The sequence below is a fragment of the Cheilinus undulatus genome, linkage group 7 (genome assembly GCF_018320785.1).
Source record: "Cheilinus undulatus linkage group 7, ASM1832078v1, whole genome shotgun sequence".
In the NCBI taxonomy this organism is placed as follows: Eukaryota; Metazoa; Chordata; class Actinopteri; order Labriformes; family Labridae; genus Cheilinus; species Cheilinus undulatus.
Window position 1 is genome coordinate 48,169,924 of NC_054871.1, and position 26,880 is coordinate 48,196,803.

General features: G+C 41.7%; 1 protein-coding gene across 1 annotated transcript in view; it reads right to left on the reverse strand.

Moving 5' to 3' along the window:
* Positions 1-29: 29 nt before the first annotated feature.
* Positions 30-26,880, reverse strand: part of LOC121512045 (serine-rich adhesin for platelets) — a 31,708-nt gene continuing 4,857 nt past the window's right edge. The window contains exons 2-5 of the mRNA XM_041791026.1: positions 25,659-26,087; positions 15,686-15,855; positions 13,965-14,295; positions 30-13,885 (exon numbers count right to left, since the gene is read on the reverse strand). Of these exons, the coding sequence (XP_041646960.1) occupies positions 7,299-13,885; positions 13,965-14,295; positions 15,686-15,855; positions 25,659-26,076 (7,506 nt within the window). The 5' untranslated portion in view covers positions 26,077-26,087 and the 3' untranslated portion in view covers positions 30-7,298. The remainder of the gene's footprint in view (positions 13,886-13,964; positions 14,296-15,685; positions 15,856-25,658; positions 26,088-26,880) is intronic.

A 26,880-nucleotide genomic window follows, 5' to 3' on the forward strand; every position in this document is an offset into this window, starting at 1 on the left:
GGCTGTGGGTGGGTCAGGGTGGGGTGCACTGGGTTTGCAGCCTGCGTGCATGCTGCCCAGAGCGTGAAGGCGGAGGGCTGCCATTGTGGAGTTCTGTCCCCTACTGAAGTTGCATAGTGGGCAAGCTTGCAGCAATCCCTGGCGGCATTGCTCTTTCTCACTGTGACACGTCATATTGCTGTGTGTGTTAGGATAACACGGTTTCATACATGGATGAAAGGATCAGTCCTTCTCTTCAGCACAGAGAAACCAACAGAAGTGACCATTCATGCTTTGTGTCTGAGTCTTAAACGGGGTCGCTTTGGCCCGGGCACATTGGAATATGATACGCCTGTGCAATGAACTTAAACTTGAGCTTTTCTGGACGGATGGCACTAACTTTACTTTGTCTCGTTTTGAGTTGGGAGTTCTTAAGAAGCACACTGTGTCAAATGGTTGATCGCAGGTTTCTGATGCCTGTGTTGTTTACTTTGATTTGTGCCAGTGATTATTTTTCCCTCCAGTTTTCGTTCCCTCCTGCTGTTTTGCTCTAGCTAATGCTAACGGTTTGCTACCCCCACCCCTGCAAAGGCCTCAGACCTCATAACACCAAACAAATCTGCATTGCTGCTTTCTGACTCTTATTACAGTACAGCGGAGAGCCACTAGTGCTCTGATCAGCATTTATTGGTCTGAATGACCAGTCAATGTCTCTACGTTGTGTAGGTAAGAGTATTACTGTGCCTCAAAACATGGAAGTCACTTTGTGTGTCCCGCACACACGTACACAAACATGAACACAAACAAACCCAAATGTAAATACACGTGTGTTACACACACATAAACACTCACGCATACACAGACACGCTCAGTACGTTTACATGCAGCTAGGAAAGTCAAATTATCTTGTCAGTCTGAATAAATCTGGATGTTTAAAACCCTTGTCATCGTGTTAGTCTGACTGTACTTAAATGCATTCCCCCTTTGTCCGACTAACACGTCTTGGTAATGCGGTTGGAGATTGATTAATAGGTAATTAGACCAGGCTGGAGATGCAAGTCACTGCGTGTTCAACAGTTTCCATGCTGGACTTTTAACCTGACATGTCAGATAGACAGTTTTTCATACATGTCTATTACATTTATTCCACATCCATCTGGACAACACCCCATAACACGATGTAAAGGCAGAACCTTTCAAAATAATCTCAGAGGCTGATTGGACATGGCATAGGAGAGCCTTCACCACCATGGGGAGTAAACTACATCACTCAATGAGTCCAGAATTAACGTTAGCCAAACTAGTACCAAGCATCAGCTCAATTAACCAGCCAAGGATAGCCCAAAAGGCAGGCTTGATAAGGAACCAAACAAGGTTGTGTTGCATTTGTGGTCCATCCATTTTCTTATCCTGTTGGGGGTCACCGGCTGGAGCCTATCCCAGCTGGCACTGGGCGAGAGGCGGGGTACACCCTGGACTGGTCGCCAGTCAACTGCAGGACTGACATGTAGAGACAAACAACCAAGCATGCTCAAACTTACACATACGAGAAATTTAGAGTCACCAATTAACCTAACGAGCATGTCTTTGGAGGTTGGAGGAAGCCGGAGTACCCGGACAGAACCAACACATGCATGAGGAGAACATGCAAACTCTGACTGGGAAGTGAACCAGGAACCTTCTTGCTGTGAGGCAACAGCGCTAACCCTTATGCCACCGTGCAGCTATTAAATTGGTCAAAAATATCAATTCATGCACAATATGCCTGGCTAGTGATTCAGGTATCAGGCTAATTTTGAATTGGCTCGCAATGGCTGCCTTCTTAAAAGCTAATCACAAAAAAAAAAAAGGGAAACACTGAGCTACATCACTGACCATGCAGAGCAGCTGGATTTACCAGTCTATCATCAGGCGAATCCATCTGTAAAGCTCCAATCCACACCGTTCGTGCCACATCGAACACAGTTTGTACCAATCAGCATCATTTGAGGAGAACGATGCAGTATCTCTTGACGGGGTTTAGTTGTACCGAAAGCTGAGCTAGTGTGTAACAACTAGCTCAGAGTTAGCTGCAGTTTCATCAAAACTGTGCCACTTTTCTTTATTAAAACAAAGAGCTACACCGTAAGCTTTTCTTGGCAGAGAAGACATTTTTGCTCTTCACCCGACTGGCCTCAGTATAATTTTTATCCAAATCATGCTCCACTGTCTTGGCACTACAGCAGACGTTACTTCTGGAGCTGCACATGTGTACAACCTAGTTCTGCTTTCTCGCCCAGACTGGCCCGTCATGAATGTGACAGAATGTTTGTCCAATCACATAGTGAGAATTTTTTTAAAAGTCCTGCCCTTTCAGAATGCTTTCTATGAGAGCTTTCCCAGATGAATGTGAAATATATTTACACAGTGGATATATGAAGCAGTCTGACGTACCAGGTTACTACATCACACAAGCTACAGGCAACTGTTATCTTTGCTCACTATCAATGGAGCCAGTTGGTAAAATAAGATCTTGCTAAAGCTGGGCGGGAGAAGAGCAAAAGCATTTTTCCCACCAAGAAAAACTTCCAGCGTGGTTCTTTGCTCTTCTGTAATAAAGAAATGTCAAATTTTGATTGAAATGCCGCTGCAGCTACATCCATGCTAATCTGTGCACCGGCCGCTGTCGTTTACAGGCTTGCAGTTGCATCAACAAAACAACGTCTGCAGCTACAGCCTCTTTCTCCTCAAATGGTACTGACTTGTCCAGTCATTCTCTAACCAGAGAACCAGGGTGTCAGTATGTTCTTCCCCTGCATATGTGGGCCCTCTTAGGGTACTCTGGCTTCCTCCGACAGTTCAAAGACATGCTCGGCAGGCCTGTCTTTGAACTAAATTGCCCATCGGCGGGACTGTGAACTTGCCTGGCTGTTTGCTCTATATATAGTGATAAACTGGCTCTCACCCAGTGACAGCTGGGATTGTCTCTATCCCCCCATGACCCCAAATAGGATAAACGGTGAAGATAGTGGATGGATGGATGTTTTCTGATGACAGACATAGACTATCCAAGGTTAGGCTGGGGCCAATCACAGCTGTCACTGGTAGCTAGTCAATGACAGGGCAAACACTCATGCTCACAGTCACACTTGTGAGCAATTTAGTGTTGCCAGTTAACCTTACAAACATGTCCTTGGTCTTTGGGAGGAAGCTTCAGTATCGATCCATCAGCTTTGCAAGATCACTAGATTTTGGCCCGGGGGTCCTTTGGCATAAATGCTAAATGTAGCAGGACTCGTGTTGTCATCTTCCTCCAGATATCATCAAAGGCTAGGGGATAAGGTGCATCATATTTACACCATGTAAAAAATGTGAAGGTATTTGAAATAGCTGCTTATTAACCTGTTAGCAAAGTCAACCATAAGGTTTATAAATGAATATCTGAAAGAAGTTGTATCGACACCTCCAGTCCTCAATAGGGACAGAAGTCCAGTTTAAAATCTGTTATAATCGAGTAATAACAGGTTTTCGACTTTACTGTGCATGTAAACGTACTAAATGAGTGGTCAGGGAATATTTCAGGATGAATTCAGACTGTTTGGGCTGTGTTATAAGTTGACTTAGAACTAGCTGGTGTCCATTTTGTCTTGATATGTGGCATCTGTTTTGTCCTTAGTCACTGTTAGTTTCAGGTCTCCTCTTACTGTAGCATCTCTCCCGACACTGACAGTGTTAAAATAATTACATCTGAAGACCCTCAGGATGAGGTCCTTAAAGCTTGAGTAGAAAGGTAGGTTTGCTGAAAGCGTTGTACCACCCATAGGATTTAAACGAATCATTGGACACTGACAGTTTGGAGCCGTGTGATGATGCTATGCTGTTCTTTTTCGCCTAGTAAAATGTTCTTGTAACACATGTATAAATTTTTGTCTTTGGCTGTGGTGTGATGCTGAATTGTCAGATTTAATATTTGCATGCATGCTCCGACAGAGCCTTTTGTGAATGGATGAGATTTTTGAAAACATTTTCCAAATGTGTTTTTGTTTTGTACAGAAAATTGTGCAAGTGTTTTGTGCTTGATTTGATATTCACAACCATGTTGTCTTAATTCCGACATGATTGTGTTTATCAAGACCTGGAACACACCTGTAACCTCACGGTGGAACGGGCGTTCCCTCCTGCATTTACCCCCCATCCATACGAACTGCAATGCTGAACCCAGATCACACAATCTTGTTTTATTTATTTCAAGTACACAGCTTGTTTTACAACTCCTCACCATCCTCTCATGAGACATATAAAATACTCATTGGAATTTGTTGTGAAAATAAAACACATCAGCTCTCATGCCATTAAAATTCACTGCAGCTGCAACAAAACAAAAGCCTCGATTGTCATTACAGTGCCCCAACCATCAGCAGAACATCCAAGATTGAAGGAATCGTGGATGGCTTACCAAATACTGTGTAGAGATCAACGTTTTAGTATTCTCCCACAATGATGCAGGAGGACGAACAACCTTGTCCCAACTGTATATATGTATGTAAACTATGTGTCTATATGTCTGTTTTCACTATAACCTATGTCTATATACATAAATAAAAGGGTTTATTAACTTACTGCCTTATGTCTGTTCTTTAAAGTTTAATGAATAAATCAGGAAACATTAAGTCCCAATTTAATATGCAAATATCTTTACCTATAGCTGCATTTTTCCACATGTAAATAAAGGAACTACAGTCTCTGTAAGAGAGGATTAATAATGCATTATAGTAATTACCAGGACAATGGTTCTCAACTAGCCTTTGCCTTAGGACCCGACACCATCTTGACAATGACAAATCATAACCAAATATATGAAAAACGGTGCAGTTTGGACAGGAGACAGCACAACAAATAAGAAGTTCTCGAAGTTTTTGGCTTTAGGAGGAATTCAAGACAGGAGTCCTATAGCAGGTGATGCATTCAACATGAACAAGCACTATGAAGCAGAAAGGTCTTGACACCAGGAAGGTGATGTTTTAGTACCAAGTGACTTTCAAGTCATTATGCCCTTGCTAAGCATGGTGGCTCGAAGCATCTGATGCATGACGTAAGAATGCAGAGGCCCAAATCCTTACACTGGTTGCAGGGTTGATTCCTGATCCTGATATTTTTTTGTGCATGTCTTCCCCTCTTCTCTCCCACAAAATATCCCATCTGCCTTCAGCTTTTCCATAGCAAAAAAAAAAATTGTCAAAAAGAACACTGATAAAATGCAAGAAATAAGTTACAAGGACAAGAAGAGCTGTGAATGCAAATCAAACAATCATGCATACTTCATATATTTGCACGCGCTTTCTCAGCACTTGTGTGCAACGTGTTTCAGCTGGAGCGTGCATTTTTGCAGCCTGAGAGGAGAAAACTGTTTTGCACACATGCAGAAATGCACCTTGTGTGTGACAGTTTTCTTCACACTCATTAAAATGCAGAAATCAAAGTAAGAAATTTGCAAATCATCAAATATGTAATGTGTGTGTGGCTGTGTGAGTTGCACCTGTAGCTCCTCTTAATCTTTTTTCTTTGTTGCATATTTGTCAGTGAGTGATCTGACCTTACTCTCATGTTGTTTATTAACTCCAATATTAGCTTCCTGGCATATGGACTAGAACTTAATAATTAATTACATCTTTAAACATCACCCTTTTCTCAGATACATATTCGGGGTGTTGGGGCATGGTTATTTGATAAAGGTGCAAACAGAGCACCCCTGTTTGCTTTGCTTGACAGATATGGATTAGGCAGCTATTTCTGCACAAATTTGGTGAAGCCTTGCTGTACAGGGACCCAATACAACAACTATTTTGTGGAAGTTGAAGACACAAAAGACAAAAGACACCCAGATACCAATTTTTCAAGTCCCTGAGTTATGGAAAGGAGTCTGAACCTGTAGGCACACTGAAAACTGGGGAGTGAGGCCAGTCTACATACTTTACTTTGTGCCTGTTTTATAACATGAGACACACAGACAGGAGAATATGTGCAAAAAACAGGTAATGCATTTAGAACCAAAACTTACATTTTTTGTAATATCTAATTCTATTTTTAGCTGGTACACTTCTGTCAAAAGGTCTTTCTGTGCTGAAGCATTAATGCTGCCCAGCATTTCAGTGAGCTAGTCTTATATTCCTTTTCATGGCTTTGGAACTTGGAAAACAAAGATCTGTAGGTCCTGTCTTCATTTTTGATCCGGATCTTTTCAAGAAAGTGAGTGGAGGTGCTGCAGTTCATTTGCACCTCCATCATAACCCCTGCAGAACATCACTGTTGGCAAAAGAATTCCAATTTGTCCTTAGATAAACGAAAACCCATATTTGATATATTCTGTTGCCAGTCTGGCAACATAAAAACAAACTTTCCACATCTTTCTTTTCTTGTCTTTGCAACCCAGTTATCCTTATTACTCTCTTAAAATAATGGTGCACCACAGACTGTTGGTCCTATCTTATCGAAATTCTTAAGCACACATCAGCAACTCACTGAAAAAGGCTCTGCAACCCACGTTTGGGTCCTGGCCCACTATATTGAGATATATAAGATATAAACAGTGCTCTAAAAGAGTGTCATACGATAAATTTTAAGTATATACATGCAATTTTTAAGCTTTTATACTGATATTTAAGTAGTTTGGTGGCCCAACACTGCCACTTGTTTGATTGTATTGACATCATCTAGTACACACCTAAGAGTAACTACACCCCCAGACCACTTTCTTCGGCTGTAGACCTACAGTATGTAAATGGGTATTTAGTGGTGTTGATTGAATAGGGTCCAAATCAACATTAAAGTACAAATGGTTAAAATTTTGCATATTGTGTTAGAAATATGCAGAGCGTTTTCCCTCCACTGGTTAAAACACAGCAACTGCAAGTGACTTGTTCTATTAGCTGATCTGGTGGCAGGTGATGTGTGCAGTGCCAGCTTTCGTTACCAGAAAGCTCAACAGTTTTCGCACACTTTTTTGCTGGCCCTGGTTTCAGAAGTACATTTTATAATAACTTCAGTGGCAGCAGCCAATAGCCTAAGTTTCTAGGGAAAGTTAACATTCAAACTTGTGTCTGATAAAGGGGTAGCCAATGCTTCACTCTCAGGTAGCTCAGGGAAAGTCTACCTTGGATGGCTATGACATTATGCCTAAGAATCAAATCCACTAAAGCAGTAAAGACTGTATTATGCAACCTGGTGTGTCTTAACCCTCTCCTCTCCCAGCCATGTCTGTGATGATCTAAAGGCGTGATTTGAAATTCCAGGGTAGATGCAACTCAGCTGACTCTGGAGTTTAGTTACTCTTTAGCATTTTTTCAGACTTTACTAATGGGATTCATAGAGGAGTCCAATATAGGGGACGAAGGTCCACTTCCCCCTGTGTTAAGGCTCTGTCGCCAATAGCTTCTGGTTCCTTCAGACCTCTCTTTCCAGCTGTTTGGCCTTGACCTCCAAGTCAGCCCTAATGCTTCATCTGATGGGGGGGTTGTTGCTGGGACAGGAGGTGGAGTCTCCTGGGGGGGTTCATCAACTTCAAAACCATGCCTCCTGTAACTCGGAACCCCATAAGACAAATCTGTCACTCTTTTCTCTTCTACGGGAGTAGAAGAGAGATAAACCTGCGTGCGTGTGGACCTCTGGTAATGATAGTCGATCTCATCGTTTGGGCTAGAGTCATCAAGCAGATGTGAAGTACTGATTCCCAGAGTTTTATCTCTTACATCCCACTGCTGTCTTTCTGAAGACATGGTTTTAAGAGCACTGAGGCCTCTCCTTTCTCTCTTGTCCTCAGATAAGCTCCTCAAAATCTCATTTGTGCTGAGGGATGTCCTGTCAACACTGCCAACAGTCCTTGTGGTAGACATAGAGCTAGCTCTAAATGAGTATTTTTGTGTTGTCATGTTTGATTTCTCTTTGTCTTGTTTTGTTTCGTCTTCACTCTCACTGCTGGACGAGCTAGACAAGGATTTAGGTGGAGGAAGTTCAGGCTCCGCTGGTGGAGATGACACATCCAGACGTCTCCTTGGACTGGAGATAGGTGGTTCAGACATCTGACGACCAAGGCCAGTCCACTTTAGCTCTGGTGGAAGTTCTGTTGAGTGTTTGGGGTGCCCTACCATCTTATTTAACAAATTGTCAAAGCTCCTACTGAGCGATCTCTTCGAGGATGTAGTGCTATCTCCCACACTATACGATGGACCTTGGTGAGCAGTTCCAGAATATCTTAGTTTTGTTTCATAAATAGTCAGGTCACTGACGGGGGGAGGACTACCTGGGGGAGACGTTGCTTGGAAAATGGACCGCTTGTAAGTGATTAGAGTGTCAGTATCTCTTTGCTGAGACATAGTTGATATTTGTCTGCTTTGTGTTACAGTGTATTCTCTCTCCTCAGCATCACTGCTGGAAGACAGCGAACCCCTACGGTCTGGTAATGGTGCCTTTATGTTCAGACGCCTCTTAATACGTGGTACTCCAAGGCTCAGGTCAGGTACACTGTGGTCTATCGTATCATTCTCACTGTCACTGCTTGAGGATGTCTCCCTTGTGCCGGCTTCTTTCTTTGGGCCAACTTGACCCTTAAAACTGAGAGAAACAGTCGCTGGTGTGATTTCAGCTTTGGGGGAAGAGTCTGCCTTTACACTTCCTCTAACTTCCCTTCTCTTCCTAGTTGTTCTACTTTCACCCTCTTTCCCGCTCTCGCTGCTGGATGAAGAAGTGGGGGAATCAGGGGGAGATGATGAGGGCAGCTTTGGTGTTTGTGCATGGGATGTGATTTCAAGACGCTTTCTGAAGCGGGAAACCCCAAGACTCATTGTGGCCCACCGTGACTCAAGCTCTGGGTTGATGGCAGGGGTTGTGCTGATGCTCTCTCCGGATTTCTGCTCAAAGTTACTAGTCATAATGTTATATTTTTCTAACTTGATATAAGGGTCTGTTTTTGGACTGAGAGGAACTTCCATGACTGGGGACGTAGGCGTTTTAATGAACTCCTCTTCTCTGGTCTTGGATATTGCAGTGTGGTCTTTGGTCTTAGCGTCACTTTCACTGCTGGAGGAGCTGGACTCTTCAGGCTGAGATGGTGCTTTGGCATTAAAATGAGGCTTGAAGAGGGGGATAGTTGTATTCAGTTCAGGCAGTGTTGTTCTTTCCCTCTTTACTTTCACATGCATGTCTGTAGCCTCTCCTTCACTTTCACTACTACTTGAAGATGACTTAGATGGAGATATTTGTCCTTGGATATCCTGGCCGCTCTTTACTTTGGGGGCACTACTCAAAGCCAATCCTGGCAATCTTGAATTAGGTTCCAGCATTGGGGATTTGCTTAAGTGTACTCTTTGTTTCCTGCTTGTTTCATCTTCGCTGTCACTGCTAGAAGATGATTCCAATTTAGGTGACTGTGCTTTAAAATCTAGACGCCTCTTGATACTTGAGGTGTGCCGGAGATCCAAAAGAGGCCAGTTAGTTTGAGATACTTCAACCAGGGGCTCCGGTTTCTTAGAATTGTTTGCCGTTTCATTTTCACTGTCGCTACTAGAGGATGAGTCAGAGTGAGGAGTGGGTGCAAAGGTAGGCGACTGCGTTTCTACATTGTGAGATTCTTTGAGGGGAAGTTTTGCCACATGCAATTGCTCTTGTTCCTTTGTCTTTATAGATTTGGTGGTTTTATCCTCGCTGTCACTACTGGATGAGGAATTAGAAATCTGCGATTTTGCCTTGAAATCAAGACGTCTCTTGATGCTCGTAGTGTGCTCAAGATCCAGGAGAGGCCATTGCATTTTTGGGTCATTACCAACAGTTGGGGATTTAGTGATTGCTACACCAGTAAGTTGCCCCTGTTTCTTAATTTGATCATCCTCGCTTTCACTGCTGGATGATGAATCAGAAGCTGGTGATGGTGCTTTGGCGGGCCATTTTGGTCCTTTGTCCTCTTTTTTCTGTATGCTGTGTGCTATTTCAGCCTCACTATCACTACTAGAAGATGAATCAGAAGCTGGTGAGGGTGCTTTTATATCCAGGCGCCTCTTGATCTTGGGAGTGTGCTCAAGATCTAAGGTAGGCCAACGTGAATCTGGAACATGAATTCCTGTCTGCAAGTTAATTGCAAGGGCTGGACTGACCACTTTCCCAGGCCTGTCTCTATGGCCTGGTATGTCTTCCTCACTGTTACTGCTGGAGGATGAACTGGAAGCTGATGATGCTTTGACAGGCCTCTTTGTTTCTAGGTTATGACTTGTTATAGTGACCCTTTCCCCTTCTGTCTGCTTTATCACTTCTTTCTTTATGAGGTTTGGAGATTCATGCTCACTATCACTACTAGAAGAAGAATCAGGTGATGGTGCTTTGATATCAAGACGCCTTTTGACCTTGGGAAGGTGCCCAAGATCTAGGGTAGGCCACTTGGCATCTGGATTATAACTTCCTGTTGTTGGCTTATCAGTTGCAAGGCCTGGTATGAACACTTTCCCAGGCTTCTCTGTGTGGATCGACTCATCCTCACTGTCACTACTGGAGGAAGAAGTGGAGGCAGCAGATCGGGCTTTAAAATCTAGACGCCTCTTAACGCTTGCTGTGTGTTGAAGATCGAGGAGAGGCCACTGTGTTTGTGGGTTAGTACTCAAGGTTTGGGTTTCTGTAACTGAAATCCTTCCCATGTGTACCTGCTCCTGTTTTTTAGTTTCATCCTCACTGTCACTGCTTGAAGATGAATCAGAAGCTGGTGATGGTGCTCTGGCAGGCCTCTCTGTCCACTGGTCATGACTTACTGTTTGTTTAACTGCTACTGAGACTTTTGCCATGTCTTTCTGTTGTTTCTTAATGTGGCTAGTTGATTCATTGTCACTGTCACTACTAGAGGATGAATCGGAGTCCTGTATTTTTGCTTTGATATCAAGACGCCTCTTGACCTTGGGAATATGCCCAAGATCTAGGGAGGGCCAGCGTGCTTCAGGATCATTACTTTCCTTTTGGGGTGTCTGAACTGCAAGGTCTGTTATGATTGCTTTCCCAGGCCTCTCTTGATGAACAGTGGACTCATCCTCACTGTCACTACTTGAAGAAGTGTCGGATTCAAGTGCTTTTGGAACCCTTGCTGTCTCAGTCTGTTGTTGCACTTGTTTCTTAATGTCACTGTCACTACTTGAAGATAGATCAGAGTCCCGTGACTTTCTTTTGATATCCAGGCGCCTCTTGACCTTGGGGATATGCAAAAGGTCTAGGGAAGGCCACTGTCGATCTGGAACACGACTTCCTGTTTGGGGTTTCTGAACTGCAAGGTCTGTAATAACCACTTTCCCAGATTTCACTTGATGTACTACTGAATCATCCTCACTGTCACTACTTGAAGAAGTGTCAGACTCGAGTGCTTTTGGAACCCTTGCTGTCTCAGTCTGTTGTTGCACCTGTTTCTTAATGTCACTGTCACTACTTGAGGATGATTTGGAGTGTTTTGAGTTTCTTTTGATATCCAGGCGCCTCTTGACCTTGGGAATATGCCCAAGGTCCAAGGAAGGCCACTGTCCATCTGGAACACGACTTCCTGTTTGGGGTTTCTGAACTGCTAGGTCTAAAATAACCACTTTCCCAGGTTGCACTTGATATCCTACTGACTCATCCTCACTATCACTACTTGAAGAAGTGTCGGACTTGAGCACTGTAGGAACCCTTGCTGTCTGAGTCTGTTTTTGCACTTGTTTTTTATTGTGGCCTGCTGCCTCTTCTTCACTGTCACTACTAGAGGATGAATGAGAGTTCTGTGACTTTATTTTGATATCCAGGCGCCTCTTGACCTTGGGAATATGCCCAAGGTCCAAGGCAGGCCACTGTCCATCTGGAACACGACTTTCTGTCTGGGGTTTCTGAACTGCAAGGTCTGAAATGACCACCACTTTCCCAGGTCTCAATTTTGTTTCGTCTTCACTATCACTACTTGAAGATGAATTAGAGTCAGGTGATGGTACTTTGATGCCTTCATGCATCTTGATGTGTTTGCTGTGCTCCAAATCTAGAGATGGTCTTTGGCTTTCCAGAACAATGCTTGCTGTTGGAGGCTCCTGAAACTGAATCTTTGTCATGTGTGTCTCCCCAAGCTTTCGTCCCACTTGTAGGTTTTTCTTTCCTACATCACTGTCACTGCTTGAAGAAGATGAGCGAGCTTTAGGTGGTGGAGGTGCATTCCTCTTTGTTCTTGGCATGGGTTGGACCATCTCCCTGTTAACCACAACGGCCTCTACCTTCCCAACTCCTCTGTCTTTTTCGTGTTTCACTCTGTGGCCCTCCCCGTCACTTTCACTGGAAGAACTAGAAGATGACTTAGAGTCAGGTGAGTGTGCTATGATAGCTCCTTGCCTCTTAATGTGTGTACTCTGCTCCAAATCTAGAGAGGGCCTCTGGGTTTCCAGAACAATGCTTGCTGTTTGAGGCTCTTGAAACTGAATCTTTGTCATGGCTGCCTCTCCAAACTTCTGCTCCACTTGGAGAGTTTTGTCTTCAGTGTCACTCTCACTGCTTGAAGAGGATGAGTGAGCTTTTGGTGGCAAAGGCGCATACCTCTTTGTGCGTGGCATTGGTTCAATTTTAACACCAGACTCTAGCCTCCCTACTCCTTTGTCTTTGTCTTGTTCTGCCCCATCACTTTCACTGGAGGTAGAGGAAAAGGGGCGTGCTTTTGTCACACCAGGTCGAATAAAACCCAATGAAGGCCTGTTTGCATCTACAGCATGGATCTGCTGTTCTAAGCTAACACCTTGATGAAAGCTGGTATTTGTGACATTATCCTCTGGGTCTGAGTTGACAGTGTAATGTGTTACGTCATCGTCACTTAAATGTGAGCTGGAGCTTGACGTGTCATCCCTTTTTTTATTGAAAGGACCAAGAACATTTCTGGACCCTGGAGAGGGGCTTCTGGCAGAATCACTGAATTCAAACTGCTCCTCATTTTCATGCCACTGATCTGGATCTGCTAGATCAGTATGCTCTGAATGTGGGGACCAACCCTCAAAGGGCTCAGAGGAAAATCCAGGGATTTCATGCGTTTCAATGGAAATGTGAGGAGCAACGACTTCTCCAGATGAAGCTATGTTAGCTGTCTGCTGGACAGAGTTGTCTACTAGCTGTGGAGACCTGGGTCTCCTTTGGTCTCGCATTTGTTTCTCTTCGTCTGAGGAATCTGAAGATGAGGAAGAGTCCCTCCCTTCTGTGTTTGTTGTGATGACCGTCATACCTCTGCCATCTCTCTGGTTACCCTCCGAACTGTGCTGAGAGCTGCTTTCACTTTCTGAATCTCCTGTTCTTGCTCTCCTTGCAGCTGCTGCTTCGCCTTCAAACACATCATCATTGACGCTGTCCTGATCCCCAGCTACAGTATCATAATACTGTACATTCCTGTCTTCTCTATAGTCTACGGTGCTAAATGTGACCCTTCTTTCCCTGTGATTTCCTGCCATCGCATGCTCATCTACATCGCAGTAAGCCTCATTGTCATATTGTCTCTGTTCTACAGTTGAGACTGTGTTTGTCGTGGTGGAGCTTTTCTTTTTGCAGACCTTTTTCAAAAGATTATCTATGCAAGGTCTTGCTAGGACCCCTAAGATAAAGGCAACTATAAATGAGAACAAAATAGAGAGGCACACAGCAAGGGCCAAGTTACACTGGGTAGCTCTCTGATTCCTTTCATTGCCTATTCGATTTTGTGAGAATATTTGATCACTGCTTCCAAGTAAGCTTCTAGCTCTTCTTGGTGCACCTTGTACTTTGCTGATCTGTAGGTTAAACATTTGCACAACCTCCCCTTCTTCAGAAATACACACATAAATTCCACTGTCTCTTTCTCTGATGTCTTTTGTGAGAAGTCCATCCTCAGGTTGACCAGCAGATGCTTCTCCACTTGGCGCCCATCCTGCCGAATCTGCAGAAAAGATGACATTGAAATGTAGCTGGACTGGCATATGTGTTTTATTACTTAGCAGTTTTTTAGTCTGTGTTACCTTGTATAGAGCAAGAAAGAAGCATCTTCGACCCACTAAAGACAGTCACATCTTGGTAGCGCTCTGGCCTGTCAGTGGTAAGACAGTTCAGATCATCATCCTCCAAATGAAGTAGATCTTGTCCTGAGAGGCTAGAGGGGGAAGCACACACCACACTCCATGCATGCAGGCCTTTGCTGGTGTCAAAGGCCATCCACCTTCTCAAGCTGCGCATTCTGCAGTCGCACTTCCACCTGTTCCCAGCCAGCCTAACGTCCACGCCAATGTTGTGCAGAGAAAGATACATTGATGGATGGAGGCTTGTCAGCATGTTGAAGCTTAGATCAAGGACCTTTGAGGAGACACAGTAAGGGCATACAGCAGATTACAAGACATGCAATTTTATTTTTAAAGATATGTTTTTGGGCTTTTTAGTGCCTTTATTTGACAGAGGGGGACAGTGAATAGAGTTGGTAATTAGACGAGAGTGGGGAGAGACATGCAGCAAAGGGCCACAGGCCGGATTCAAACCCAGGCACATGGGTCCCGCCTTAGACTGCTAGGCCATCTACGCTCCCAAGATTCCCTGGAATGTATGTAACACCAGTAAACCACGTGGTTCACAGTCACTCTGAGTGTTGTATATTAAAGGTTGGGTATACACACACAACTGCTGAAAATTTTTGATAAGTTGAGCAACACATTAACTTGAAATTTTTGGTGAAACTGAACAAAACAGCGGCTGAATCTTTTGGTGCATTTACTGAGGTGTAAGGGGAACATTGCATTTTTAAACCTAATCATCCAAAATATGTACATACAAAATAAAGGCAGAGCTAGAAAACTTCAAGAAATAACACAGAAAAATGTCACCTTTCTAAGGGGTTGTCCAGTTTTTTTGATACTTTATGATATTGTGAGTTTAAAACAATATTACCATAACAGTGGTTATCTTAACCCTTTATGATCTACCACAGAAGGCAAAAACAAAGATATGATGTCTACCAGTAAGAAAAAGTCCCCCTGCATTGGAATTCATTCATCATTAACCTGCAGTTTCTGTGCAGCTGTGTCGAGTCCTCCAGGCTAAAGAGAAAGAGGACCATCCTAACTGTGATCAAGGTGAAAGGGGTGTATTAGTGCCCATCACACGGGTAACCTGCATAACTGTGAAGATATCATTAATACAGAGAGGTACATACAGGTTTTAGAGCAACATGTTTCCATCCAGATGAGGTGTGTTTATCTCAGCAAGACAATGCCAAGACACGTTCTGTATGAGTTACAACAGCATGGCTTCACAGTAAAAGAGTGTTAGTAAGTGGACCGGCCTGGATGCAGATTTGTTTGCCATTAAAAATGCACCGAACATTATGCAGGTCAAATTATTATAAAGGAACCCCCACACTTGAGAAATTTAAGATTTGTATCAATCTTGAGTGGAAAGGAAGTTCACTTTTAATACTTTTATAGTCTTCTGCAGTTGCTTACATTGTCTGAGTAACCAGTGTGGAAATACAACGGTAAACATGCAGGATTCACGTATGAAACTCAGAAGTATACTATTATAATGGTCCCGCCAAAACATAGTACCAACCAAACTTTTAAATGTCAAGTGCATCTTATAGATTTGATTTTGATGTAATTAAAAAAGCTTTTCTAAAAATGACAGATGAGCCACGCACTGGGTCAGAGACTTTACTATTGGAAATACAGTAAGTTAGAATAAAACTCAGTGTTACCTGGAGCTGGGCTAAACCCTTGAACGTCTGTGGATGAAGACTTGTGATGAGGTTGTGCTTTAGATGAAGTTCTTTTAGCTGCTGAAGATGGTCCAGGTCTCCTGGTCGCAGGGTTGAGATTCTGTTAAAGGAGAGCTGCAGAACCTGCAAGGATTCACAGCTTTGTAGTCCTGTAACAGAAAACAAAGAGCTGTAATTAGCACTCAGTAACAGCCATGATGAAGGAGCTCCTAAAGGAGAAACAATGCAGGTCACAAGTTTACTGAGATAATGACAGAGGTCTTCACCGTCTTCACGGTGTTGAAAACTGGTTTTAGGCTGTGTTTGTAGAAACAAGAGATGCTGAGATCAATCCAGTTTTTTATATGCATATTTTATAAAAATGTTAATAAAACTCATGGATGGTATTGTGTCTCAGGGCTCTTTGGATCACTGAAATCAATCTCAGACACCTGTGATCATTAGTTTGCCAGGTGAGCCCAATTAAAGGAAAACTACTTAAGAAGGACGTTTCACATTATTAAGCAGGCCACAGGTTTCTGCACTATGGGAAAGAAAAAGGATCTCTCTGCTGCAGAAATAGTGCCATTCATGAAAAAATAAGCGTGATCATCGTATGTGAAGAAATGTGTGGCTGATTCAGAGCACAGACGGGTTCATGAAGATAAAGGCATAATGAGGAAGGTTTCTGCCAGACAAATTTATCAGATTACGAGAGCAGCTGCTAAAATGCCATTACAAAGCAGCAAACAGGGTATTTGAAGCTGCTGGTGCCTCTGGAGTCCCACCAACCTCAAGGTGTAGGATCCTCGAGGCTTGCAGTCATGCATAAACCTACTATTCAGCCACCCCCAACCAATGCTCACAAGCAGAAACGGTTGCAGTGGGCCCAGAAATACATGAAGACTCATTTTCAAACAATCTTGTTGACTGATGAGTGCTGTGCAAACCTGGATGGTCCAGATGGAGGAGTAGTGGATGGTTGGTGGATGGCCACCATGTCCCAACAAGGCTGTGACATCAGCAAGGAGGTGGTGGAGTCATGTTTTGAGCTAGTAGGCCCCTTCAGGGTCCCTGAAGGTGTGAAAATGACCTCGGCAAAGTATATAGAGTTTCTGACAACCACTTTCTTCCATGGTACAAAAAGAAGAACCGTGCCTTCCATAGCAAAATTATCTTCATGCATGACAATGCACCATCTCATGCTGCAAAGAATCCCTCTGTGTCATTGGCTGCTATGGGCATAAAAGGAGAGAAACTCATGGTGTGGCCCCCATCCTCCCCTGACCTCAACCCTATTGAGAACCTTTGGAGCATCCTCAAGCTAAAGATCTATGAGGGTGGGAGGCAGTTCACATCAAAACAGCAGCTCTGGGAGGATATTCTGATATCTTGCAAAGAAATTCAAGCAGAAACTCTCCAAAAACTCACAAGTTCAATGGATGCAAGAATTGTGAAGGTGATATGAAAGAAGGGCTCCTATGTTAACGTGTAACTTTGCCTGTTAAGATGTTTTTGATTGAAATAGCTTTTGATTTCAGTAAAAATGACCCCCTAATGCTGCAAATAATAATTTGGAATATGGTGTATAGAGATCGCTATTTAGCTAAAAAACTGATGTGACTTCTGGTCCATATCACCCAGCCCTTGTACAGGCCTTTCTCTCTATTTCTGTGAATTTAAAAATTGTTAATAGTGTAAAGCATCCAAATCAATAAACATTCTCCCCGGGCATATGAACCCAAATACTCCCGGCCTTTTTCCACCGTGAATGCTCTCCCAATATGACTAATTAGGGGCTAAGAATTCATGTGTGGTTCCCAGTCTCCCCCGCTGTCTCCCCTTTTTCACCAGCCTGAGACAATCTCCCAGAGACTGCAGGGCTGAAGTGAGGCACTGTGGGTCTGTGCTTCATTAGAGAGGCACTGAAGCTTCTGTGAGCTGAATACCAAACAGCAGAGAAGTCTGGGACTGTCAGCACAGCTCTGGCTAAGTAAGAGGGCTGTCCGCACATGCCTTTAAAACAACCGCAGTGAGAGCATTTCTTCGAAACATGCAGGGGTTTGACCAAGCAGAAGGAATTCGTGGAAATAAGGTGAAGCAAGAGGAAATCTTAACAGTTGTACTTCTTGTTTACACCTTTCCCTGAGCTGCTGGAATGTCAATAAAAGCTGTGGCTGGCTGGAGGGTGTACAGTGTTGTTATCTCTGTGGGTTTAATCGTTTCTGAGTGGAGCAAAGTACTAAAGATAACTGATATCAATGAGAGGGTTTGTCTCTGTGTGTGAATCAAAGGATGGTAACAGGGCTTAAAGATTTAAATGGATGACTCAGAAGAGCTAAGAACAGCTTCAGGTAGGATTTGGTAAACATCATCACCCCAAGGAAGAAATATTTCCAGTTCTAATTCATTTCTCAAGAGAGCAGTTTCAGTTCTGGAGACAGTTCACCGACACTATCAGCTGTGTGATCTTTTATCACAAACACTTAAAAATGAGATGATAAGCTTGGCAGAGAAAGATTTTAAAAAGTTATGCCACAAAGTTAAAGTCCACAAAGCACACAGAGTCTTTGTTTTGCTTCTGACGTTTCTGAGCTCTCAAACTTGATCATGAAGGACACCCATATAAACTTAGCATAAAAAGTAAGGGAACTTGTAGTTGGTAGATTATATCTCTTTTTTAACAAGGCTTCTTGGCAATCAATCTTTTACCGGTTATTTCTCTTTCAGATAGTGACACATCTGTAAGGAGCATGGGTTTGTGGGATGAGCAGCAGAGCTGAATCTGTGGGTTGCACCCATTAAAAATTTGCCAAATGTTCTCTGCCATGCGAAGCAGCTAATTCTGCTGTTGATTTTTACAACTGATGTTTTGACTATTAAATCCTGCCTATATCAGCTGTAAATATTGGCTATATAAAAGAATGAGAGAAGTTTTAAGCGGGGTCAACAGATTAAATATTTTTTTAGTTTCATTTATTAATCCTCTAATTTTAAATCATGTACTGTAAAGACTAAAGTTTAAGGTCTGAACTAAATTTAAGTATCGATATCTACTGAAATAACTATCACCTTACTGGATATCTACAAAAATCCAATATCATGTATCACTTGCTAGAATGGACCTTGTAGAAAAATAGTTGTTCACCTTAAAAGTTTCAAAAAATCTCGCACATCGACATCTCACATCTCGAAATCCAAGTTAGCTTACATGTGAGCCACATAAACTAGTGAAATGTTATTGTTTTGTCCTCCATAACTTGGATTTTGAGATGTGCTGCCTTTTTTTGAAACTTTTGAATGACTTTTGGGATTAGCACTCCACTGATGGTCTACACTGATATGAAGCGCAACTTTCCCCTCTGAGTTATCCAGCTTATTTGCAGACCTCAAATGGCGTGATGTTTGCAGTTTGTTAAAATTTGATGTCTCCCCATGCAACAGGAAGTTACTAATATTCAAACATACTGGGTGAAAACTGCCTCAGTATGCACTTGTATGATAACAGTCATCTACTAAATATACATTCATGCCTATATTAGATATCTGCTTAGATATCTATCGCAGTTTTATGTGTTATATTTTAAAATTGCATTTTAAACTGTTTTTTTTTTCATTGTTGATTTGGCTATTGTCTTAAACTGGAGGTAGTTGACTTCCTGTTTGAATACATACCTGATTTTGTAGGTAGATAAAAATTCTGACATAAACTTGACTGAGGAAAAGGAACACGTATATGCTAGAATGTACCTTTTAGAAAAAGTTATCCAGCTTCTTTGCACAGCTCGTCAAAGTTTGATGTCTCGCCATGCAACAGGAAGTTACTATTATTCAAACATACCGGGTGGAAATTGTATCAAAATGCAGTTGTATGATAACGGTCATCTACTATATATATATGTATGCCTTTGTTAGATATCTGTTGAGAGCCATCCATTAAGACATGACAGATAGATAGATAGATAGATAGATAGATAGATAGATAGATAGTGCACCCACTGCAGCCAACAGGAGCTCCACTTTCTAACCTCTTGCCTGTTGTACAATGATATCAAAGACAAATTCTTTCTGCTCTTCACCAGCAAACAAAAACTATTCACCAGGATGAACAACCAACAGAAACTTCCATATCTGCTGGGCAGCGGTGTGGACTTGAGTCACGCAACTTTGACTCGAGTCAGACTCGAGTCACAATTTTGATGACTTTGGACTCAACTTGACAATATCATCAAAGACTTGCAACTCGACTTGGACTTTGACATCAGTGACTCGGGACTTGACTTGGAATTTAGTCCGATGACTTGAAAATACTTGAGATTTTCAGTGAGTGTGTTGAGTAAAATATGCCCCCATTCAAACTAATGCAGTGATACTCAACCCCCGGCTCTCGAGCCGTATGTGGCTCTTATTGGGCTCTTTTAAGGCTTACTTTAAAAAATCCTCGCGAAATCTTCTATAAATTTAAATAGACACAAGGAAGACAGACTTTAACTTTCAAATTCAAATGAAAGCTTGTATATTACCACTGGATGCACACTGGACGGAGGAACGTGCATAAAAGAGTGCAGAGGAAGTCTGCTGGTGTCGTGTTTCTTCATTAAGTTCATTCATAGAGGTGTGCTGTCGTGTTCAAATTGAAGCTTCTAATGCCGTCGTTTTAACACATTTCTTCAGTCACTCCCTGCTGATGCTCTCCCATACTCATATTTGATGATGACTTTCACGAAGCGCATCATCATCAACACCTTAAACCTAATGTTGACCAGTCAAACATGTTCACTTACAAACACACACAAACCCTATATATCCACTCACACACCTATACATATACACACACTCACCACACAGACACACACACACACTTACATTAGATGAGTGAAAATGACTGTACAACGTCTTCTAAAGTTCATTTGTTGTTGCACCGATTAGCACTGATTATATCCTGAATGCTATGTCAGCACTATTTTTCTGTGTGATTAAGTTCTGTCACACTGGTCTTATTTTATTAAAAAAAATAAAACAATTCAAAATGCATTCATTGTATTTGTCAAATTGAATAGATTGTTACATTGTTAAAATGGCATTTTATTTGGTAAACAGTGCTTATGACTTGTAAGGACTTGAAAATTTCAAGCCTATGACTTCGGACTTGACTCGATTTGTCTTGTCTTTACTTGAGACTTGACTTGGACTTGGGATTAAAGATTTGAGACTTACCTGAGACTTGCAAAACAATGACTTTCTCCCACCTCTGCTGCTGGGTGAATATCTAAATTGCGACTAATCTAAGAATTTCCGTAGTTACTCGCAATTAAATGCCCTGTTTTTTAAATCACATTTTAAAATTCCACTTTTTTGCATTTAAACTGTTTTGCCAATTTTTGATTTGTCTACTCTCTTAAACTTAAGGTAGTTGACTCCCTGTTTGAATACATGCCTGATTTTGTGGGTAGATAAAGATTACGACATGAACTTTTAAAGGAACACGTTAACAGGATAAGAGTTGACAGTAAAGAGCAAATATTTGATAGCACCAAGTCCAATTGACTACTGACTCGTCCACTGAGCTGTTAGTTAACCTTGCAAAGCAGATGGATACGCCCGTTTCCGTGTTTCTCACTGGTGAATCCATCTTGCAAAGCTCCCATCGGAACCGTTTGGGCCCAGTTAGAAAGTGACAGGACCAATCAGTGGCGAAGGGCAGTACTTTCAGGCGCGGCGGAGTCATGATGTATGAGCAGCAACAAGAGGCCTGTGCAATTTTGGCTGAAGACATTAGCATGGATGCTGCTAAAGCGCCAGTTTTATCAGAACTTGACAACATTTCTTCGTTAAAAGAAGAACAAAGAACAGCAGTGAGTTGTTCCCTTTTCAAAAACGACAAAAGTCATGTACTGACATGTCTACTGTCACCATGGTTTGCGTTATTCCTCGTTAGCTGCACACGTGCACCTCGGTCACAGCTACGTCACGTGTTTTGTTGCTCTGATTGGCCCGTTAAGATGTGACAGACAGACAGTTATCCAATCACCTTCCAAGTTTTTTTCAAAGCCTCTGCCCTTTCACGAACGCCATCTAGTATTGAAGATTTTCCAGATGGATGAAAGAAATCCATCTGGCGTGCCAGGTAAGCTGTTTGTGAGTTTTTATAAGAAATGAGACATTAAGGAGCAGTGTTGGGCTTGTTTCACTGCTGCTGCAGGGAGAGGTTGATTTGGTTGAACCAAAGTGTGTTGAAAGGGACAAAAAAATCATGCGATTGATGACAATTAGAAACATTTTCAGTAATTGAGGACCTTGATTGATTGCAATCAACTAAATTAATCTTGACGGCCTTAATGCATACACAGCAAATTCAGGTCACTGGAATAAACTCTGTGTGAGTTAAAATCAACTCAATCTGAGTGTACATGTGAGACCATTGAATAAACTCTAGAGCTGAGTTAAAGTAACTCTTTTCTGGGAGTTGATTTTTAACTCTTATCAGGAGTTAAAATAAACTCTTACGGGAGTTTAAATACTACTCTCACTAAGAGTAAAATTAACTCCCATCTTGAGTTACATGAACTCTTTCTCAGTGTTTGTAATTAACATTTCATAGTGTTAATTTTTTTCTTGCACAGAAGTTATATTTCAAATCCCTTTAAAAACCACCAGGTGAAAATCTACCATGCCACAAACACCTGGCAATTATCATTAGGCATGTGTCATTGTGTCTAAACTGCTGTTTTCTCATCAGAATGGAGCAAACTGACTAATAGTTCACAGCCCCTTGACATATACAAATTAATGCCATGTGTGGGAAGTGTATAACTCAAGGGACAGTGTCACTCATGGTGCAGATGTATCTAACATCAAATCAACAATAATTCACCAGAAGCATGAGCAAATGAAGCACAGCAGTGATAACTATACAACAGGTAACATCTAAACACATCTAAACATATATAAATACATCTAAAAACATCTAAAATACATCTAAACACACAATGCATGATGGGAAAACTCTGCTCCCCAGATTTGAAGTGGCAGTGTAGGTGTGGCAACAAAACTGTCGGGAATGAACTCAGGAACAGAGTTGATTCACTGCTCCCAACACCGTGTGAATGAACTACATTTTTTAACACTGCACAGGAGCATCACTAAACACTAGATGGAGTCTAAGTGTGTGAATGTACTCTGAAAATCTATCTCTTTCCCTCTTTTTTGTTTAACTCCCAATTTTTTCACTCTGGGAATTTGCTGTGTAGCTTTCAATCACCCAGCATTAACTACAGCTCTCCCTCGTTTGTGAATCTCTGAACACAGTCCTTAATTCAAGGAGCTGCTGAGATTGGTCAAGACGAGCAGCGCTTCTCTTCTTCTCATCTTTCGTTATTGTTTTGTGTGAGCGTACCCTGACTGCTGATCAGGGTATGTAGATTCTACTAGGACTATCTGTCCATTCTCACACACAGCCGTGTCGGTGATCTTGACCCTGGAATCTCAAAGTGATAACTTAAAGAAATACTCACTGCCCAGCTCCTCCATATCAGCACAGAGAAAAAGTCATATTCTTATCATGAGTGATCCTTTATCTAGTGTTATCTCTTTTCTCAAGATAATGAATCTTTCTTTCCTCTTTATTTAAATGAGAGAAAAGTTGGTAAACTGCACAGGTGGAAATGATGTTACTTATTCGAACACAGAGGAAAGTCAGTGTTAATAACACCTCCTGAGCTCAGTTTAGAATTAAAAGGAAAGGAAAAGAATGACAAAACACAGAAAAGGTAAACATTTCAGGGCTGACTTATAGAGACAGACAACCAGGCACACTCAAACTCACACCTACGGTCAATTAAGAGTCATCAATCAACCTAACAGGCATGTTTTTTGTGGTGGGAGCAAACCAGAGTACCGGGAAAGATCCCAAGTATGCATGGGAAGAACATGCAACCTCTGTACAGAAAGGCCCTGACTGGGAAGCAAACAAGGGACCTTCTTGCTGTGACACAACAGCGCCAACCCCTGCACCACCGTGCAGCCCTGGACAGATAATGCAGAAGTTTTTATTTCATTTAGAATAAGAGTAGGACCATAGTTTTTTTGTTTTTGGCATCTATCCAAAAGACCATAATATGAGACACATAGAACAAATTTTCTTAGATCCCTGCCTTTTACATGCTAAAAAACCTTTGCATTAACATGGAAAAAATGACCAAGTATTGAACAATGGCTAAATGAAATGTCTGTGTGTTTACCCTGAGAAGAAATTACATATACACTTAAAAACAAATGAGAAGTCTTTCACAGCATCTGGGGTCAGCTCATCCTGTCTTAAATACCAGATAAAACCCAAGAAGAACAGAATTTCCAAAGCAACACCTTGATTAAAGCTATCAGTATGTGGTAATGTACTCAGCCTGGGGTTTGTTTTGGTCTGTAAATACTGTTGATCTTATCGTACCCTTCTCATTTAGAGCATTTTTCTTTTCAATTATTATTATTTTCATTTTTTTCAATGTTATTTATTTTTGTCAGTGTAAAAGGTCTTATTTAGAAAATACTTGTGTATAACCTTGCAAAGCAGATGGATTCGCCCGTTTCTGTTTCTCACTGGCAAATCCATCTCGCAAAGCTCCCATCTGAACACACTGGGCCTTGTAAGAAAGTGGCAGGACCAATCAGGAGTAAGGGGCAGTACTTTCGGGCAGGGCGGAGTCATGACGTACTCAAGCAGCGACAAGAGGCCGGTGCAATTATGTTGGAAGAGATTAGCGTGGATGCTGCTAAAGCACCAGTTTTATCAGAACTTGAGGACATTTCTTCGTTTAAAGAAGAACAAAGAACAGCAGTGAGTGGATTTTTTTTCAGAAACGACAAAAGTCGTTTACTGACATGTCTACAGTTTGCGTTATGCAGCTCTCTATGGAGTTTACTCCACAATAGAAGAACACATGATGTTTTGTTGCTCTGATTGGCCCGTACAGATGTGCCAGACAGATTTTCATCCAATCACCTTCCAAGTTTTTTTTTTTCAAAGGCTCTGCCTTTTTCCCAAACGCTGTGTATGGGAGATTTTCCAGATTGATGTGTGAAACAAATCCATCTGGCGTGTCAGGTTGACTTATCCACATTTTCATGTAAAATCTGTATGTTGACAACACTTAAACAATAACTGTGCTTCTTGATGTTTATTTTTGCTTTCTTTTTGTAATTGTATTATCATTTTTGTTTTTTTTCTTCTAAATTTTTCTTTATATCATAAAACATGAAAAACTCAATAAAAATACTGTTAAAAAAAGAAAGGTAAACATATGGTTTCTAAGAAATAGTCAAAGGAGTTAAAAAGTGAGGAACATGTGCGGTTGCATTCAGAGATAGCAAAACAATAAACCCTAATCTCAAGATAATGGCATTGTATAAAATAATTTCCATGGCCACTGTAGGCTTCTGTACTTCAGAATAACCTCACCTATCATGGTCCTCACCCTGAGGCTGAATGTTTTATATCACTGAGTGGGCTTAGTACATATGGGTGTGTTCTGTCACTTATTATGAGAAACTGTGATACTGTATTGAACATTATTCTGCCCAAAAGAAGAGGTCCTACTCTAACATTAGACTCTTATTAATGTTTTTGCCTTTTTTTACTGGAATTTTGAATTGTAAAACTTTTCACACAGAGCGATGACATGAACTGAATATGAGTGTGGTTCTGCATTAAATCTTTAAGCATTTGTACTTGGCATGAATTAGCTATCTTCTTTTTTAATCTGTCAGGATGAAATGCATTAAGACCATGATTACTTAAGATCCACTATTATTTTCTTAAATGAGTTAAAGAGTAATATCTGATGTTTCAGATTTCCGGTATGTTGTAACATGTTCACATGCTGTCTTGTGCTGAGGTCACTCTCAGGAATGTTTATTGCTCTGTTCATGTGCCACAGCGTTTTATAAATGGGTGTATGACCATATCAGCCTGACTCACCCTCTGGGAGTTGTTCAAGCTGATTCCTCTCAGCTGATAACAGCTGCAGGCTAGGGGCCCAGGAAACACACCCCCGCCTGCGCCAAAGTCTCAAGTGATGAAGGCGTCTCCCTCCGACATAACGCCTTCCCAGGTTCCTCTCTGTGCACAGAGACAGGTGTGTGATGCTGTTGTTTCCCAGTCTAACATTCCTCAGGTTAGAATGCCGTTGGTCGATTGTTACGGCATCGAGGAGGTTATCAGACAGGTTGAGCTCAGCGACAGAGTCTGGGATGTGTCCTGGCACCGAAGTAAGGCCTGAGGATGAGCAGTTCAGCTGGGTGGGGCTCAGGCAGGTGCAGGACTCTGGACAGGCCGGGATGGCTGAGGTGCAACGGAGCAGCACGGCAACTACGAGCAGCAACTGTGCAACTGCCATCACAAGCTGTCCTAAGGGTGCAGAGAGCATTTAAGATCAATATGGACTATTTAACTGAACAGAAATGCATAAATATCTTGGTAAATTTTCTAGGGATTAATAACTAAGGTTTTCCACAGTACCTGTGATTCTAGTTGAAATCAAACCATACTGAAACCTATGTGATACCACGATGACAAAAGCAGGAGTCCTGGACACCCAAAATAAACAATCAATCATTATCTTTACTCAATAATTGCAATTCCTTACCAATTCCACCCACTTTCCAAATGCTGGAAATGTTTTTGTGCTATTAAGACAGCAGTTAGGAGTTTACCAGCAATTCTTGGTGGTAAAGAAAAATAAACAGCTCAATATCAGAAGTCAAGGACTTACATTTTCTAATGCTGTGGTATCAAACAAGTGTTTATTAAATTCCCCATTGAAATAACCATTTCAAATAGATTATTTTGTGGCCAATGAAAAAGAATATTATTGGTTGAGTGCTTTTGTTGATCAGTTTCCAAAATATTTTCAAGCCCCTGAACATCAAAACATGTTAATACAAAACAATCTCCATAATTCTATGATCAACGGTATCCGAAAACACACAAGCCTGAAATAAACTACATCTATTTTGCAAGACAGGTGCAAGGTAGAGGAATTCATCTATTGACAAAAGCAATACAATTATACAATTCAGACAGTGTTTGGAGGTTGCCTGAAATTTTTACAATTCAAAATAAGACATTACTTAATACTGGATGCTAAAAACCTGGATTTTGTTTCTTAGGGAATTGAAGAAGTATTAGTTTGTAGTGATAA